At 43.9% G+C, this 16,463-nt stretch overlaps 2 protein-coding genes across 2 annotated transcripts; one reads left to right on the top strand and one right to left on the bottom strand.

The window, feature by feature from the left end:
* The first annotated feature begins 922 nt into the window (after positions 1 to 922).
* LOC127295572 (uncharacterized) lies at positions 923 to 13,096 on the top strand. Its single transcript, XM_051325542.2, has 16 exons — positions 923 to 1,262; positions 1,789 to 1,983; positions 2,083 to 2,157; positions 2,253 to 2,417; positions 4,523 to 4,686; positions 7,309 to 7,527; positions 8,260 to 8,386; positions 9,387 to 9,575; positions 10,050 to 10,136; positions 10,254 to 10,405; positions 10,741 to 10,860; positions 10,961 to 11,186; positions 11,963 to 12,022; positions 12,118 to 12,291; positions 12,385 to 12,494; positions 12,659 to 13,096. The coding sequence occupies exons 1-16, from the start codon at positions 1,074 to 1,076 to the stop codon at positions 12,822 to 12,824; spliced, it is 2,418 nt and encodes an 805-aa protein (XP_051181502.1). The 5' UTR covers positions 923 to 1,073; the 3' UTR covers positions 12,825 to 13,096.
* A 1,054-nt stretch (positions 13,097 to 14,150) lies between these two features.
* LOC127295571 (UPF0481 protein At3g47200-like) lies at positions 14,151 to 15,787 on the bottom strand. Its single transcript, XM_051325541.2, has one exon. It carries the CDS (start codon positions 15,612 to 15,614, stop codon positions 14,310 to 14,312), a length of 1,305 nt encoding a protein of 434 aa, XP_051181501.1. The 5' UTR covers positions 15,615 to 15,787; the 3' UTR covers positions 14,151 to 14,309.
* Positions 15,788 to 16,463: the final 676 nt, after the last annotated feature.

Raw genomic sequence — 16,463 nt, 5'->3', positions numbered from 1 at the left:
ATCAAGTACTCCGAGGCTTTGGATTATTCCCTGAGCACCGGTGCATTTTGACATGCTAACAAGTTACTAAAAAATATGAAAAAAAATCACAAAGTGTTGCACAATTTTAAGTCCAAACTCAATTTGCATCTCAAGAAACAAAAAGAGAGAGAGATATATAAGTGTAGCGTTAGTAATTGTAATGAGTCTAATTCACAACCCAGTTAAATGACTACATAGAACTAAGAAGAGATCTCTTTGCTTTCTAGATATGTGCTTGAAATGTTTATTTTACTTGATTGACTTATGCTATGTTTGTGTTAGCATTTTTTTTTTTTGAGATCTTCACAACTTTGAGGATAATGTTTATAGATGTGAGAGATACTTTATGCCGGGAATACACAATACATTCTTATTGGGAAAGAGGTAGGCCGGCACAGGCACGTTCTTGGGCAAAAATCGAATAGAAATAAAGGTGAATTTTTCTAAAAGTCAATAAGGTTACCCTTCTTTACTATCTGTCAAAATATAGTGCATATTAGTTTTTTTTAAAATTTAACTAAACCTCATAAAGTTTGAGTAAATTTATGCCAGCAGCCTACGGTTAGCAGCACCTCAGAAAATCTAGTAGTACAAAAGGACTCGTACCCCATGGAGTACTCCCTCCTTCACAATTACCCTACTGCTCTAGGTTCAGTTAAAGTTAAACTTTATAAAGTTTGACTATAAATATAGGAAAAAATATAAAGTTAGTATCATTAGAATCATCTTCAAATGTGTTATATTATGTAAATATGTAATTATAGATGTTATTTTTTTTCTATATCTTTAGTCAAACTTTAGAAACTTCGACTTTTAACTAAAACCAAAATGCAAGGTAAACAAAAACAGAAGGAAAAAAGGTAAAAGCAGATCCAGTGATCCACAGTCCACGCAAGTCAAACGCCACTAATCTCAAAGCAACAGCCTAGTCGAGACTCGAGAGAGCACACGCACGCACTCGCCGTGGACCGTGGCGCCGCCGACCCCTCCGGCGCTCCGCCCCTCCTCCGCCTGCCCACAAACCCCAGTCCGGGGGGTTTCCCGCGCCTCCCATGGCGCCGCCCCGCCTCCTCCTCCGCATCCTCTTCCTCCTAATGGTCGCCGCGGCCGCGTCGGCGGCGGCGCGGCGTGAGGCGTTCCGTCGGGACCCTGGGCACGCGCAGTGGCACCACGGCGCCTTCCACGACGTCGAGGACAGCATCCGCGCCGACGTTCGACGCATGCTCCACACCCGCGCAGAGGTACCCACTCCCCCGCTAAACCTCCGATCCGAACTCGGCCGGAGCTGAGCAGCTGAGGTCGACTGGATCCGAACTCGATCGGAGCTTGTGGTGCGGTGAATACTATCTCCCGTATATGGGAATATGGGATCCGCGTCTGCCAACGGATTTCGTTTCTCTCCCTCTCGTTGATATGGAGTTCTTTTTTTTTTTTTTTATAGCTGTAGGACGCATCAAAAATTTAGAAATTTGGACTTGCATAAAAGTAGAACTCGAGCTGCCTGAATGTGTGAGAGTATTTACAGGAGTTTGCGTTATGAATTATGCCTGTGACTTGGGGCACCGTAGATTAAATTGAGCATGACCTTAGTTTCTATATGTTGTAGTTGGCCATTTACCATGGTAACCAGGAGAGCTAAGCGAACAGTAGTGATGTATCTGTAAACATTCGCTATTTCTCCGCTGCCCTTTCTTATTTAGAACATGTATCAGCTTGCTCTATTAAAGGTTTGAACATCTATAAGAACACGTCGGGGGCATTTTGCAGGTTCCATTTCAAGTGCCCCTCGAGGTTAATGTTGTTCTGATTGGTTTCAATGGTGACGGAGGGTATAGATACCCCTTGGATGGGCACAAGCTCGAACAGTTCCTCAAGATGAGCTTTCCGCTTCATAGGCCCTCTTGTTTCGAGACAGGGGAACCAGTTGATATTGAGCATCATATCGTGTATAATGTCATCGCGGTAAGGGTTCATTTAGCACGGTGATAGAATTATTCTTCACTACGATTTTGTCCTTACTATCATCCAGTGCTATTATGAAAATATTAATTACTTTGTTAGGCTGGACAACCAGAGCTTATTTCTCTTGAGAAGTCACTGAAGGAGGCTATGGTTTCTTCAGGAACTGCAAGAGAGGTAGAAATAGGTTATTTTCCTACAAAATCATGTTTGGATGCTGTTCTGATCTTAATTTACACAAGTCATGGCACTAATTATTTTGTCCCTCGCAGAGTGAATACGGTAGGGAATTCCCCCTCTTTGAGGTAGAAGCAACTGCGGTGGAGCATATATTCGAGAGGCTATACTCATTTATTTTTGATATCGAGCCTGGTCGTTCTACAACTGAGATGGATAGACCTGTACCTGTTGCAATATTTGTTGTTAATTTTGATAAGGTATTGGGACTTCTATCTAGCATTATTCTCTTCTGTAATCATATGATTCTGATGAAACACTTTTCAAACTCCTAAAATACCTGCATGCAAATTGTAGCTAATATCAGTGTGTAGACTTGTACTCTGTTGGATATATTGAAGTAAAAATTCTTTTTTTTTTTTGTTGTTGTTTATCTTCCTATTACTATTTGAGGGAAAAGTAGGGAAAAAAACTGACGGAAAGATATTTAAAAATAACTGCACAAAAGGTATTACAAAGGACAAGAAAGGAAAATAAAAGAAGTTAATTCAATCAGTGGGAGTTGCATCCTGAACGATACTCACTTTTCTAAAAAAAAAACAATACTCTCACGTTTAATGGATCCAAGTCAAATAGTTTTCTCCATCTAAGTTTGATAGTGTACTTAAAAGTTAAATTTATTCGTTTGTAATTACTGACTACATATGCCAGCAGTCTATAATTAACACCTTAAACAACATTTGAGAATTTCGATAGAGATAGTCATGCTCATATAACATCCTTTGCCTTCTGTAACAATTGGGAAGTATGCAGGGATGAGCCCCAGAAGACATTCATAAGAGCCCAAAAAATCATAGTAAACTGGCCAGAGACATAACATGCATACACTTATACTTTGAGAATATAAAGGGAGAGCCCTTATGGAATATAGTTGAAAGTGTGCAAAATGTAGTATAAGGGGAAATAAAGGAAACTAAGTTGATTCAGCTAGTGGGAGTTGCCGACTTGCATCTTGAACTATACGCACTTTTCTTACAAAAACAGTAATCTCACTTTTAGGTATTGAATTTCAATTGATCCAAGTCGAACAATCTCTCCATCTAATTTTTTTTGATGGTATATTTTATAAAAAAATATTATTTTGTTGTAGCTATATATTTGTTGTAGCTATATATGCCAGCAGCTTGCGGTTATCAACACCTCAAACAACATTTTAGATATAGATAGTCATGCTCAGGCAGCATCCTTAGACTTCTGTAACAATTGGAAATATGGAGAGATGAGTCACATAAGACATTGATAAGATCCTAACAATCCTTACAGCATGTTTGGTAACTTTGGGGAAAGGGAATGGGAATTTGGAGTGTGTAGTTTGTTAGAGGATTAGCCTTAGGGTGTTTGACTGTTAGTCCCAATCCCACGTTTGGTGCGTCATATGAATTTGAGGTTCGTGGGGTTAGTTGTCGCCTGGTCACCTTCAGGCGATGGGAGCCTGTTGGCGCAGGTGAGGCAGGTGCTAACTGAGATAACTGAGATTTCTCTTTAGATGAGGCGTATGGAGCTAACTGAGATTTCTCTCCGAACTGATTTGAGTTCTAGGAAGCTAGCTAATCTTGATCAACTAGCAAAGCTATCTATCTAGCTATGGCAAAGTAACTAAATTGATCTTCTTGCCCAGCTGAATACATGCACACACGTGAACGACTTCGGCAAGTATCGAGCCTCCTAATTTTCCTCATGTCGCCAGGGACAACCACCTGATTGACTACGTACATGTGTCAGCTATGCTGCGATCATTGCTTTCGCCATGAAAGTACTTCTGCGAGTTGCACCGGTTGACAGGCTAATGTTAACAATTGAATGTGCACCAACAGAATGACACCAACGGCATTAAGGAACGCTCCTCATCCGCGTATTTGCAGAGTCGTCGCAGCCGTACGCGTCGACGCTGCACTTGCAGAGGCCGCACTTGAAGCGTGGGCGTGCACGGCCCTTGATGGATCCTCCCCTCCTGAGCGGCAACTGTGGATCCCAGTGGTGTAGCGCCCAATAAGACGATTTTTTTCTACCAACTCCTTATCCCTAGCCGAATTACCTGGTCTCCCCAGGGAATAGATCTGAAGGAGTTTAGCTTCTCAATTCCCCTTCCGTTTCCGTCCTCAAATCCCATTCCTACAAACCAATCAAAGGATTATAAGTCTCACATCCCTCAAACTCCCATTCCCCACCTGCAACTCCCCCAACCAAACACACTGTTAGTGAACTGGTGAGAGAGAACATTCGATTCAATTTCATCCTTAGGTCTTATAAGTACAGTTATAGTTTGAGAATAGTAATTAACATTGACAAATCTCTTCCATGGCAGGTTAGAATGGATCCTCGGAACAAAGAAGCTGATCTTGATAGTTTAATGTATAGTGCAATTGGTGGACTGACAGAACAAGAACTAAAAAAACAAGAAGCAGATTACATCTACCGTTACCGTTACAATGGCGGTGGTGCTACTCAGGTTTGGCTGAGTTCTGGAAGGTAATAAGTTGTTCTCATAGGCTGCTTTTTTTTTGTTACAACTTGCAAGAAACCTTGACAGCCAAGAAATTGCATTTTGAGCAGTAAATGTGACCAAAAGTACCCCTTCTGCCCATTACATGATTGCATGAGCGATACAAAGAGTAGTCTAAAAAAAACATATCAACATTTCTGAACTATTTGCTGCTCCATTGCACTCCTCCCAGATGATCATTTTGTTTTCCTAATTTTAATGTTCTTCATGTTTCATTATTCACTATTGGATTTTTGTTCTATCACTTATCTATACCATAATAATCTGTAATGTTGGTCTTTAACAACGATGATTTATTGGCCCACCCTTGGGAATTACAAAAAAAGCTTTATCCCCTTGTTTTCTGTCCTGAAAAAACAGCTAAGCTGTAACAGGCAATCCTTTTTGAGTCTTTCAGTCGAAAGAACATTTTACTGAATCCGGTATCCTTGTTTTCTTCCAAAAAAGATACTCCCTCCGGTCCATATTATTTGTTGCTGATTCGCATGTATGTACACACATTTTAGTGTCTGTTCACTCGCTGCAGCGTCAAGTAATATGGATCAGAGGGAGTAGTTTTTCCCAAGAGGCTCAGGGTATGATATCAGGTGCAAATAAGGCCGAGACCGTCTTATTCAGCATTGCTTAAGATAATCATATTCGCCTTTTCCTTCTCACTTTGTTGTTAGTTGCTAGCCATCAGGGCTTCAAATCCTGGCAGGAATTGGCTAGTTCCCATTATTTTAGTCTAACCCAAGTTGACCTGGTATTTGCAAACTAACTGAAATTTGGATTAACTGTCCTTTACTTTGGAAGTAAGCATATACGAGTGATTATGGGATATGAAGGAACACGGACACTTAAGAAATATATACAAAGAGAAAAGGTTTAGTAAGCCGGAAAATAATTGATCGAGTCACGCTTGGACAACCCTGCCTCCTGGGTCGCTCGTGCGGGTGACTCCGGAGGTGACCACAAAACCCTAGAAAAGCTTGTCCCGACCCTTCCTCCCTGGCCGCCGCCACCGCCGGCGGTGGTGGCGGCGCCCGGCCGCAAAAGGCGGTGGGCAGCTGTGTGGCGCACCCCGACGAAATCCCTTCGCGCGGAGGGGCGTCGTCGCGCGGGTCGGGAGACGGCGCGGTGATGGAGCAGCGGATGATGGCCTGGCGGCGCGGCGAGGCGACGACAGAGGCTGCGCGGCGGTGCGGCGCGCCTTCTGACGGCGGTGGCGGTGCGCCTGCCGGAGGCGGCACTCGGGCCCAATCTGAGCCTGACCTGGGCCGGGCGGGCCGCTGCCTTGGCGCGTACTGTGTGACGTCGCTGGCGGCGGGCCTGCGCTGGCTGCCCCTGCTCCCATCTCCCTCCTCCCGCCCTCTCCCCATCCGCCGCTGGTTTAGGACGCCGGGCGGGCGTGCAGGCGAGCAGCAGGTGGCTGCTCTGCTGCGCCCCGGCGGCGGAAGCTGCGGGCCAGCGCGCTCCCGGCGGTGGCTGATGGCGCTGGTCGGTGCCCCCTCCTGCGACAACAAGTCTAGCCCCCCTGCAGGTTCTTCTTCTCCGGCGGCCTTCTTCACCGACTCGGCTGTGCCTTGCATCAAACGGTCTTCGGAGGTCCTTGTTCTAGGGTCGGGGCGAAATCCCCGCGCGTCAGCAGCCTGCGCTGTCAACGGCGACGCCCGAGGGCGCCGTTACCTTGTTGAAGACTTTGGCATGACTCTTCTCCGACTTCCTCCTCGAGCACCGGGGGAAACTCCAGGTCCGGCCTGCCGGACCGGGCAACGGCGTCGTCTCAGCGCCGCTACCTTCTTGAAGGCGCTGCCTTGGTTGCGAGTGGAGTACCAGATGTGGCAGCCAAAGGTCGACGATACTCTTCTGGAGTAGAGTGCCACACAGGGCGCGGATGTGTGTGGCGCAATATCTGTCAGCACCAGCACTCCCCCGACAACTCTACACCAGTTCCTGCCGAAGCCCTGCCTCTCACCTGCCGACTCTCTAGGCACAATGGGTGCGAGGTACGTTGGACTAGGCAGTCCTGGAGCTGAAACGTCCCCGGAGTTGTTTGGCAACGGCGGTGTTATGGCCCTGTTGCTCCGAGTCCCTCTGCCTCGTCACTCTTGGCTGGAGGCATGGTGGCATGGCTAGGTGTGGCCCAACGTTGTTGCGGTCTGTAGAGGGCACCTCCTTGCCAAGTTGTAGTCGCTTGGTGAGGACGGTCGTGTGTGTGCGTCGCGTGTGTGTGTGTCCCTCCTTCTGGAGGTTGTACCCCTGTTGTTTTCTATCTGTTCAATGAAATGAAACGCAAAACCTCTTGCGTTTTCTCGAAAAAAGCCGGAAAATAATTGGTCTCTGCCATACTAAACACTAGACATGATCAAGGATTGAACACAAACAGAATTTTGTACCCTGGTTGCCATGACTCGTTGAATTACATATCATATTTTCTGTGCACATCTTATTCGTAAAGACTAAAGAGTGCTCCTTGTATATCACAGTCATGCCGTACTGTTAATTGTTGCACGTTAGAGCAAATTTCTTTTATCATATACTAGAAGTTTTAACAGATTGCATTTTAGATATACATGCTCTAAACCACCAGTGATTACTCCTTGCAGATTTGTTGTAATAGATCTGTCAGCAGGCCCTTGTACATATGGGAAAATAGAAACAGAAGAAGGCAGTGTTAGTTATAGGTCAATGCCGCGGCTGTCAAATATAATCTTCCCACGAGGACTTGCTGCTCCAAGTGCTACTAACACACAAAATATTTTTATGGGGCAGCTTGGAGGTTTAATTTCAACTACCATTGAGCATGTGATAGCTCCTGACATCAGGTATTACCAGGAATTTCCTTTGAATGGAATTACTTCATAATCCATAGATAACTGTAATGTAATATATTTTATGTAGATCGACATAGTTAGTAGGAAGTCGCAATAACAAATTGTCGTATGAGTATTCAATTTATTCTCAAAATATATTCGATCTGTCACTGACATGCGTGTGTGTACAAAATCCATTCTCTTTTGGCATATGTGTGTGTGTTATTACAACAAGTATACTCATATATTGGTTGTAATAACATTTTATATTGTGGGACAGAGGGACTACTTAGAAATGCAAAAGCTAAACTCAACTATCAGGAATAAGGATCAGGTTTAATCACCTCCCTATCTTAGTGTGGTCTTTGACACTTTTGTGTCACAAGTTCCTTGTATGCATCTTGCCCGCGTACTTGGAACCTGTAGCATGTGCTAGGTTACTGTGTTTTCATTATATCTGCATAAACCATCCTTACAGAAGACAATGCCTTAGTTTGTTTGGTCATCTCTGGGCATGGAAGTATGAGATAAATAATTGTAGTTTAGTTTTTTCCAGCTTTATAGGTTCAGGTTAAATCAGAAGAAGGGATTGACCAACTGTACATAAGTAATCTGTCAATTGAATATGTTGTAGGATTCCACTGCCTCACCAAGGAGGGGGGCTGTCTTTCCTTCATAGTAGGTTTAGGCACTGAATCTTCTATTTTGCCTGTTATTCTGATATGTCCTTTAAAAAAAATCCAGGTTTGAAACTGTTGACATGACATTGAGGTTGCTTGTACCTATCATTGTGCTACAGAACCACAATAGGTACAACATTCTTCAAGCTGGTCACAACAACAGTATAGATGTTCAAGCTATTGAAAGAGAGGTTAGTTGACTTTCATACGCAACCCATATATACATCTTTATGTTACCAAAGCCACAGTATTATGCAGTCAACTTACTAGTTTATTTTGTTCATGCACTAGTTAAGTTTATTTAGTTCTCGCAAAAAAATAAAAAATAGGAGGACCATTCCTATTAAAAATTATATGGGGCAAAAACATATGTTCTCCATTCCCATTGACATGAAATAGCATCGCAAATCTTGAGAGTGTCCAAAAGCATTATGGAAATGTGGTTCATCTGGAAGAATTAACATATTAAAATAACATATAAACTTGTGGATACTCCATTGTATTTTGTTTCATTTGTTGGGAGAAATTGTCAGTTATACAAAATAGGAACAAGGCAATGTAAATGTATTGTATACAATCACAGTGATGTCAAGGGTATATGGTCCTTCCTATTGGTCTAGGGCCTGGATGTTCTCTTGAGTCCTTGTAATATTTTTTTCCCTTTGGCTATGCAATACATCAAGGTCTATCGAGGACGACAAAATTATTTTTAGACCAGTGCTTTGAGGCTGCGAGCAAAGCTTTCCCAATCAGTATTAGTTCCAGCACTGTTGACTGTTCATTGTTCTTTCACAATCGATAGTGCCAATGGGATTTCACATTTCATTCAAAATGTCTCTTTGCAGGTTTATAATAGCTATTAAATGCCTGTGGCAAACCCCTGTGAATAGTTTTCATGTCTTTTTGCCAAGAATTAAAAGTTACAAGTATGGAGTGATGATCTGTCCTGCAGCTACAACTTGTCTTGTTGAAAGCTTGTCTTGAATGTATTATGGGTCACATTGTTCAATTTAGGAAGCTCAGGATCATCATGATTCAATATTGATTGAAAATGGATAGCAGTACAATCATGTGTTGACCTAAATATCAAGTACACATGATTATCGATTAGTGACATGTGTACATCTGTTTATTTTAACCTTGTGACCTCAATTGCTACAACAACCATGCATGCTCCTTGGTGTTTTTCAGGTCAAAAAGATGGTCCATGCTGGGCAGGAGGTTATAGTAATTTCTGGTTCGCATGCACTGCATGATCATGAAAAGTTAGCGGTTGCAGTTTCCAAAGCAATGCGTAGCCACTCTCTTCATGAAACAAAGAGTGATGGTCGATTTCATGTCCGCACCAAAACATACTTAGATGGAGCTATACTCAAAGAGGTATGTTGGAGTTGGATTTTAGCTTTATTAAAATGCAGCATGCTGTATTGCAAGGGCATAATTTCCACTATTGTAGCTTCATAGCCATACTTACCCTCAGATCTTGGTTGAAAGAGACACTTGTGGGGAAATTAACATAATCAGGGAGATTCTCACGTGGAGAACTATATACTAGACTTCATCTGGCCTGTTAGCCATCTCTTCCTAATACCTTGAGAATAAACAAGCACAACACTTATAATCTGTAATCTACTTATGCTTGAAAAAAGGCTGGGTCAAGTGGGATTACAGACGTTTTGGCACCAGGTGTAGAAGACCATACTTAATGTGTCCGTTGACTTTTATGAAATTATGAAACCTGAAGAACCACAAGGCAGACTAATTAGAGGGGAAATCATACAGATGTATTCAAAATGCTTATCTTACTACATTTCAACTGCAATATTCCAATGTGGGTTATACTAACTGGTACAGGAAATGGAACGTTCTGCCGATGTGCTGTCGGCTGGTTTATTGGAAGTTGCGGATCCTTCCCTCTCAAGTAGATACTTCCTGAAGCAGGTGTGTAATATTTTCTGTATGAATATACTGGAACTTCACGCCAGTATCATGAATTATGATACCTTTTTTTAAAGTATGGGTCTTATGTATGACAAACTTTATTTTTGTCAACAACAGCATTGGATGGAGGAGCAAGATAATGTACAAGATTCTATCAAGCACAAGCCCATTTGGGAATCTTACATGCCCAGGAATAAGAAAGAAAAAAGAGGTGGAAAAAAGAAACATGGATCTATGTACAGAACTTATGGAACCAGAGTAATTCCAGTGTAAGCAACCCCACACAGGGAGATTAAGTGTAACATTTCAAACTCATACTGTGCTCCGGTAAATATATAACAAGGATAAAACTGTAAGTGATAAATTAAGAACAATAAGAAGACAAGAGTCACTTTTCACATGGATTTTTTCCTTTTGGTTTTCTGTAAATTTAGGGAGTTAAATATGATGCATCCTCAAATAATGCGCTAGAAAAATAAGAAGTATCATTTGTGCATGGAAGTAGAACTATTGACATGATACTTTAAGAATTGGGATCCTAAGAATGCTTTGCTGAGGCAGATGGTACACTTCAACTTTTTGCTGATTTCTTTTTTAATCACAGTTTTGTATTATCATTGGCTGAAGTTGATGCTGAGCTTATGATGGAAGAGGAAAGTCTTGTTTGGACAAGTAAAGATGTTGTAATTGTACTGGAGCATAACAATAAAATGATTCCTCTAAGGTATGTTAAACTTTTATGTACAGGCAAATTTGTTTTATGGATGCCTGCACTGCGTGAGTTCTAGTTGCTGCTGTGTTTAAGTGTACTTTTGATGTTGCAGCTACGTGTCAGAAACAAATAGGCAGTTTGCTTATCCATCTCTAGCACAGCGCCACATCTTGGCTGGTTTGGCTTCCGCGGTTGGAGGTCTGAGTGCACCGTACGAACGGGCATCACGTATTCATGAAAGACCAATTGTGAACTGGCTATGGTCTGCAGGATGCCATCCTTTTGGACCATTCTCGAACTCCTCTCAGATCAGTCAAATCCTTCAGGATGTTGCACTGGTAATGTCAACGAACAACTCATATTCCATTTTCCTTAATGCAATGATAGGAGTATGGGAGGGAGAGCAATGCTAACATGTTTAAATGAGGTGTTGTTATAATAGTTGTTCAGGCCTTCCATAGTTCGTGAAACGTTGAGTTCAGGCCCGATATACATCCATTGCTTGTTACCATCCATTGACCAATTTCTGACAATTGTTCCATGTGTGTTTGGGACATGATAGGTTGTGTATTTATTTTCTCTACTATCTCGTCGCCATCTGTGTCCAGAAAGTCTGGGTATAAGCATAAACAAACGTCATGTTTCCTTTATAACCAATGTAAACTCTGCTTGAAATTCGGATTTCTTAACCTTTGTCGACATGTATGCCTACCATAGTTTGTGAAACGTTGAGTTCAGGCCCAATATACACTCCATTGCTTGTTGCCATCCATTGACCAGTTTCTGACAATTGTTGTGCGTTAGGGGCATGATAGGTTGTGCATTTATTTTCTCTACTATCTTGCCGCCTTTGTGTCCAGGAAGTCTGGGTATATGCATAAACAAACGTCATGTTTCCTTTATAACCAATGTGAACTGCTTCAAATTCGGATTCCTTAACCTGTGTCCACATGTATGCCTACCATCGACAACAAAATGCATTCTCAGTGCAATTATTGATTATAAAATACATCTCTAGCGGCTTTTGCAACTCATTTAAAGCTGCTGTGTACAAACCCTGCCTTCAGCTGTTGCCATATTAGTTATTGATAACTTATAATTCTTTAATGTGTAGAGAACTACAATTTATGCACGGGTGGATGCGGCTCTTCGCAAAATAAGGGACACATCGGAGGTCATTTGACATTCAATTGAACTTGTCATCATTTGATTATTTTCTTGACGCATACGCAAACTAAAACTGTGGCTGGTTGTTGGTTGTTGGTGCAGTCCGTTCAATCTTTTGCGTCAGAACATCTTAAGACACCATTAGGAGAACCTGTTAAAGGTAATAAAAACAAGTCCAACACTGATTTATGGGTAGAGAAATTCTACAAGAAGGTAACCACGCTGCCGGAGCCTTTCCCCCATGATCTTGTTGAGCGTTTAGAAGAGTACCTGGATGTAAGTACATGTTTCATACATTGCACTAGTCTGCCTTTTAGTGTGACAGTTCTGCCTGGACCTGATATCCTTTTCTTCTGCGCCCCATTTCAGAGGCTTGAGGGACAACTTGTGGATCTCTCTTCCTTGCTCTATGACCATCGTCTGGTTGATGCTTCTCAAAACAGTTCTGACATCCTGCAGAGCACTATATTTACAGAACAGTATGTTATTTTATCTGGAGTCAAATCTCCAACTAGTTTTTTTTTTCCGTTTACCTTTAAGCGAAGTGTATAGGAAAAAGACATTTTTCTTGTTTGTTTGTTGATTAGTTTTATCCATATTTACCCTTTCTTTGGAATCATTCTTGTGACTTCTGTTTGGACAGGTACGTAGAACGTGTCTTGTCCGCGGAGAGAGACAAGATGAAGTGCTGCCGCATTGAATATAGTCATCCAAAACAGTCATCCCAGGCTTTTGTCTACGGAGGAATCTTTCTGGCCGGGTTCCTTGTGTACTCACTGGTTATTTTCTTCTCTTCACCAGTTCGATAACTCGCAGAATCACTGGATGAAGGCACTTGAGGATTTTCTCTATGGTGACAAGATGATAAGATGGGTGCGTCAAGGATGTGCATGGAGCCATGAACTAACATCGTGTTGTATTAGCTAGGGGTTGTCTCTCGAAAAGAAAAATGTTAGGGGCTATCTCGGACTAGTTCTCAGCTAAAAAGAAATCAGATTATACCACAGTTTTGTCTATGAGATTGTTATTTCTCAGTACTTGTTCCGTTGGAATCCCCCAGTAGTTGATGGTCAGTTCATGATACGTGGCGTTACGGTTTTCCCCGTTTTGCAATTTATTACTGCACAGTAGTACATACAGAAATTCAACTCGGCTCTGCTCTAGGGTGCATATGCTCCACCACCTAAAAAACATGTTTTTAATTGTTAAAAATTTGGGGGAGTGGTGTTTTGGAACATGGGAGCATATGCTCCCTTTATTTTGAAATGCATCTTACACATTTTGAATTTCAAAAAAATTGAAACCAAAAATTCGCATGTAAATCTTCTCGTACTACACGCTTACAAAGTTGTTTCATAAAAAATCGATTTATCATATGACGTGTGTAAAAAAGATAAAACTCAGTGCTAAAAATGATGCTTTCCACAAGATAAGTTTTCTCTTTTTTATATAGACCACAAAAAATATTGGTTTTTCGTGAAACTTGACGAACAAACATATATTATGAAGATGTACTTGTAAAAAAATTGTTAAATTTTTTCGAAATTTCGAAATATGATTTTTTGGTAGAGGGTGCATACGCACCCGGGAGCCGAATCGAATTTCCGAAAATTTGGCATATACATCTAGCTTGTACATCTCGACAATCTATGTGTGTTCGTACCATTTGGTGAAAAAAATTGATATTTCCTGTGGTTGATGTAAAAAAAAAGGATAAAACATGTCTTGCAAAGAGCTTTATTTTTAGCACCAATATTTTTGACAAGTCGATTTAATGGAAAGACTTTGTGCGCACGGACCATGTAAAAATGTACATGTGAATATTTCGTTTAAATTTTTTAACATTTCAAAATATATTAAAGATGCATTTCAAAATAAAGGCACCTTCATGGTGCAAGTAAACACTTATCTTTTTCTGTTTTCATCAAAACATTGGATATTCACGTTGGTTCATTTTAGATGCTACCATCCGACCATCCGTGCTTAGTCTATTCCGTCCACTCTGTATATACTAGTACATCTTAAATCATAGTGAATTCTGGAGTCGATTTTCTGCTCATATATTCGAGAGAGCCAGCAAAGCCAAATAAGAATAAATAAAATAGAAGGAAAATGGAACAAACTATTAGTTAAACAAACGGGCTGCCTTGCACGATGAGTATACTACAAAAAAAAGGGAAGAACAAAGAAGTCATTGGCTTTTTATCGGCGTGTAAAGAAAGCCAAGTGAGACTCTCGGAAAATGAAACGGCTGTGTGATCCGGCAGCACCCGCGCGTGCGTGCGCACGATGGATCATCGGCTCCATTGGCAGTGCTCCCGGATGTCCCGGAACAAGCAGGCGAGCAGGTGGCGGTCGTAGTCCATGGTGGTGTACTGCACCACGTGGCTGAAGTACCTGACGGCCTCGTCGTGGGTGACCATGCAGTGCATGATCCCGCTCCGCCGGAGCACCTCCACGTCCCGCGCCGTGTTCACCAGAGACCCCACGAGCGCCACGAACCCGGTCACCAGGTTCCCCCCGTCCAGCTGCCTCGCGGCGCGGCCGCCGCCCTGCTCGAACGCCACCAGGTTGGCCAGCAGCACCTTGGCGGCCTCGTCCACCACGAACGCCGGCATGTGCAGCACGCCGTACCGGAAGCTGATGTCGAACATGTCGCGCGGGGTCGGCTTCCGCTTGAACGTCACGCCGGCGTCCTCCATCTTGGCCGCCTGCGGCACCATCGACGTCAGCCGGCCCTTCACGGCGCCGTCGCTGGACCGCGGGGACGGGACCGGCGACTGCTTCCACACGGCCAGCGACGCGCCGTTGGCGTCGCCGCTGCCGTTGCCGTTGGCCTTGCGCGCCTTGATGTCGCCGGCGTCCGTGGACGGGTTGCGCACGTTGCACTCGTAGTGCAGGTGCAGCAGGTGGTGGATCGTCTTGCCGCTGCGCGGCCGGATGGCACGGCTCGACGGCAGGTCCCCGGCGAAGGCCTTGTAGAAGATGTCGAGGAGCGCGTCGCGATCGCCCTCGCCGGGGAAGGCGAGCGCGTGCAGCTTCTCGAGGACGAAGAAGGGGATCTGGTTCTCCAGGAGGAGCACGTCGTGGTACATGTGCTGCCACGCCCACTTGGCGCCCCCCGGCGCCGCCAGTTGCCCCTCGCCCTTGCGCAGGAAGAACTCCAGCAGGAAGCAGCCGTCCAGCACCAGCATCTCCGCGAAGTCGTCGGCGCCCACCTCGTCGAACCCCTCCGCGTAGCACCGCCGCGCGTCGGCCTCGAGCGCGGACGCCGCGCGCAGGCACGCGCCCAGCTGGCCGTCGTCGGCGTTCTCGCTGCTCCCCCGAGAGAGGAAGTCTCGGAGGAGGCGCCACTTGTGCTGCTGCGCGGCGCCGAGCCCGGCGCGGCCGTGGTAGTAGGGCCCCACGGACACGACCTTGGGCTCGTACAGGTCCGGGTGCCGCCCGCGCACGGTGGCCGGGAGGCGGAAGATCGTGTAGGGGTCCTCGGCCTCGGAGTGCACCGCGTCGACGCGCCGCTGCATCGCCTCCACGCGCGCGTCACGGAAGAAGCGGCTCTTCTCGGCAGCAGATCCGCTGCCATTCCTCTCGTCCTCCATGGCGATCGTGCCAGACGAAAGCGCGCGCTTGCGGAGAAGAGAACGATTATGCGGCGAGGCGCCGGCAAGGGGTTTTAAAAGAGGGATGAGATCATCGGAAAGACAACGAGAGGCGTGGCGGGAACGGAGTTGTACCTCACCTTCCCCGACCGTGAACTCCCAATTTCTTACGGACGGTGTCTAACTGTCTATGACTTCCAGCAGCTACGGTACTTGACGAAACTATGCTGCGGCGATCTCGTCTATGCTAGTGGCTCCTTGCGAGAAGACTTTCACTGGACACGATAAAATACTGCTGCCTCCATCTTATTAAACATGTTTTAACTTTATCTAAATTTAAAGGTATCAAGACACTAATATATTGACAGGCTGCACTAATGTAAAACCATTGAACCCTAATATATTCGCACGTTCACGCCCTCGGACGCAAATGTAAAACTTTTGGACCCTGATATATTGGCACGTTTGTGCACTCGTTCCCTACCTCGATGTTCATGGAAGTTGCCAGGGTAAAAGTATAGGTAGACCCACAATTTTGTCTTTTTAGAGAAATCAAAAGTTGGCATCCAAGCTGTTGGATCCAAAAATGACGGACCAGATAGCATCACGTGTGGGGGGGTGAAAATCCTCACATACGTGCAATATAATTCCCGAAACCTTTTAGATATTTTAAATTGGACTATATATAGACCAAAATGAACACACCTTTACAGTAAAACACATAGAGACATACATTTACGAAAAAGGCAATGTCTTACATTAGTGAACGGAGAAAGTACTTCCTCCATTTCAAATTAGTTCGCACGGTTTAAAAAAATAGCAAACCTACGTAATAAATTGACTCTAGAA

The sequence above is a fragment of the Lolium perenne genome, chromosome 4, assembly GCF_019359855.2.
Source record: "Lolium perenne isolate Kyuss_39 chromosome 4, Kyuss_2.0, whole genome shotgun sequence".
Lineage (NCBI taxonomy): Eukaryota > Viridiplantae > Streptophyta > Magnoliopsida > Poales > Poaceae > Lolium > Lolium perenne.
Note: the sequence above shows the minus strand (reverse complement) of the source record. Positions and strands in the feature narration are given on the sequence as shown.

What these genes read in the sequence shown, in the direction of transcription:
- LOC127295572 (XM_051325542.2), top strand. Translation starts at nt 1,074, where the DNA reads ATGGCGCCGCCCCGCCTCCTCCTCCGCATCCTCTTCCTCCTAATGGTC. An exon ending in TGCTCCACACCCGCGCAGAG is followed by an intron (nt 1,263 to 1,788) that starts GTACCCACTCCC and finishes GGCATTTTGCAG; the next exon opens with GTTCCATTTCAAGTGCCCCT. An exon ending in TTCAAGCTATTGAAAGAGAG is followed by an intron (nt 8,387 to 9,386) that starts GTTAGTTGACTT and finishes GGTGTTTTTCAG; the next exon opens with GTCAAAAAGATGGTCCATGC.
- LOC127295571 (XM_051325541.2), bottom strand. Translation starts at nt 15,614, where the DNA reads ATGGAGGACGAGAGGAATGGCAGCGGATCTGCTGCCGAGAAGAGCCGC.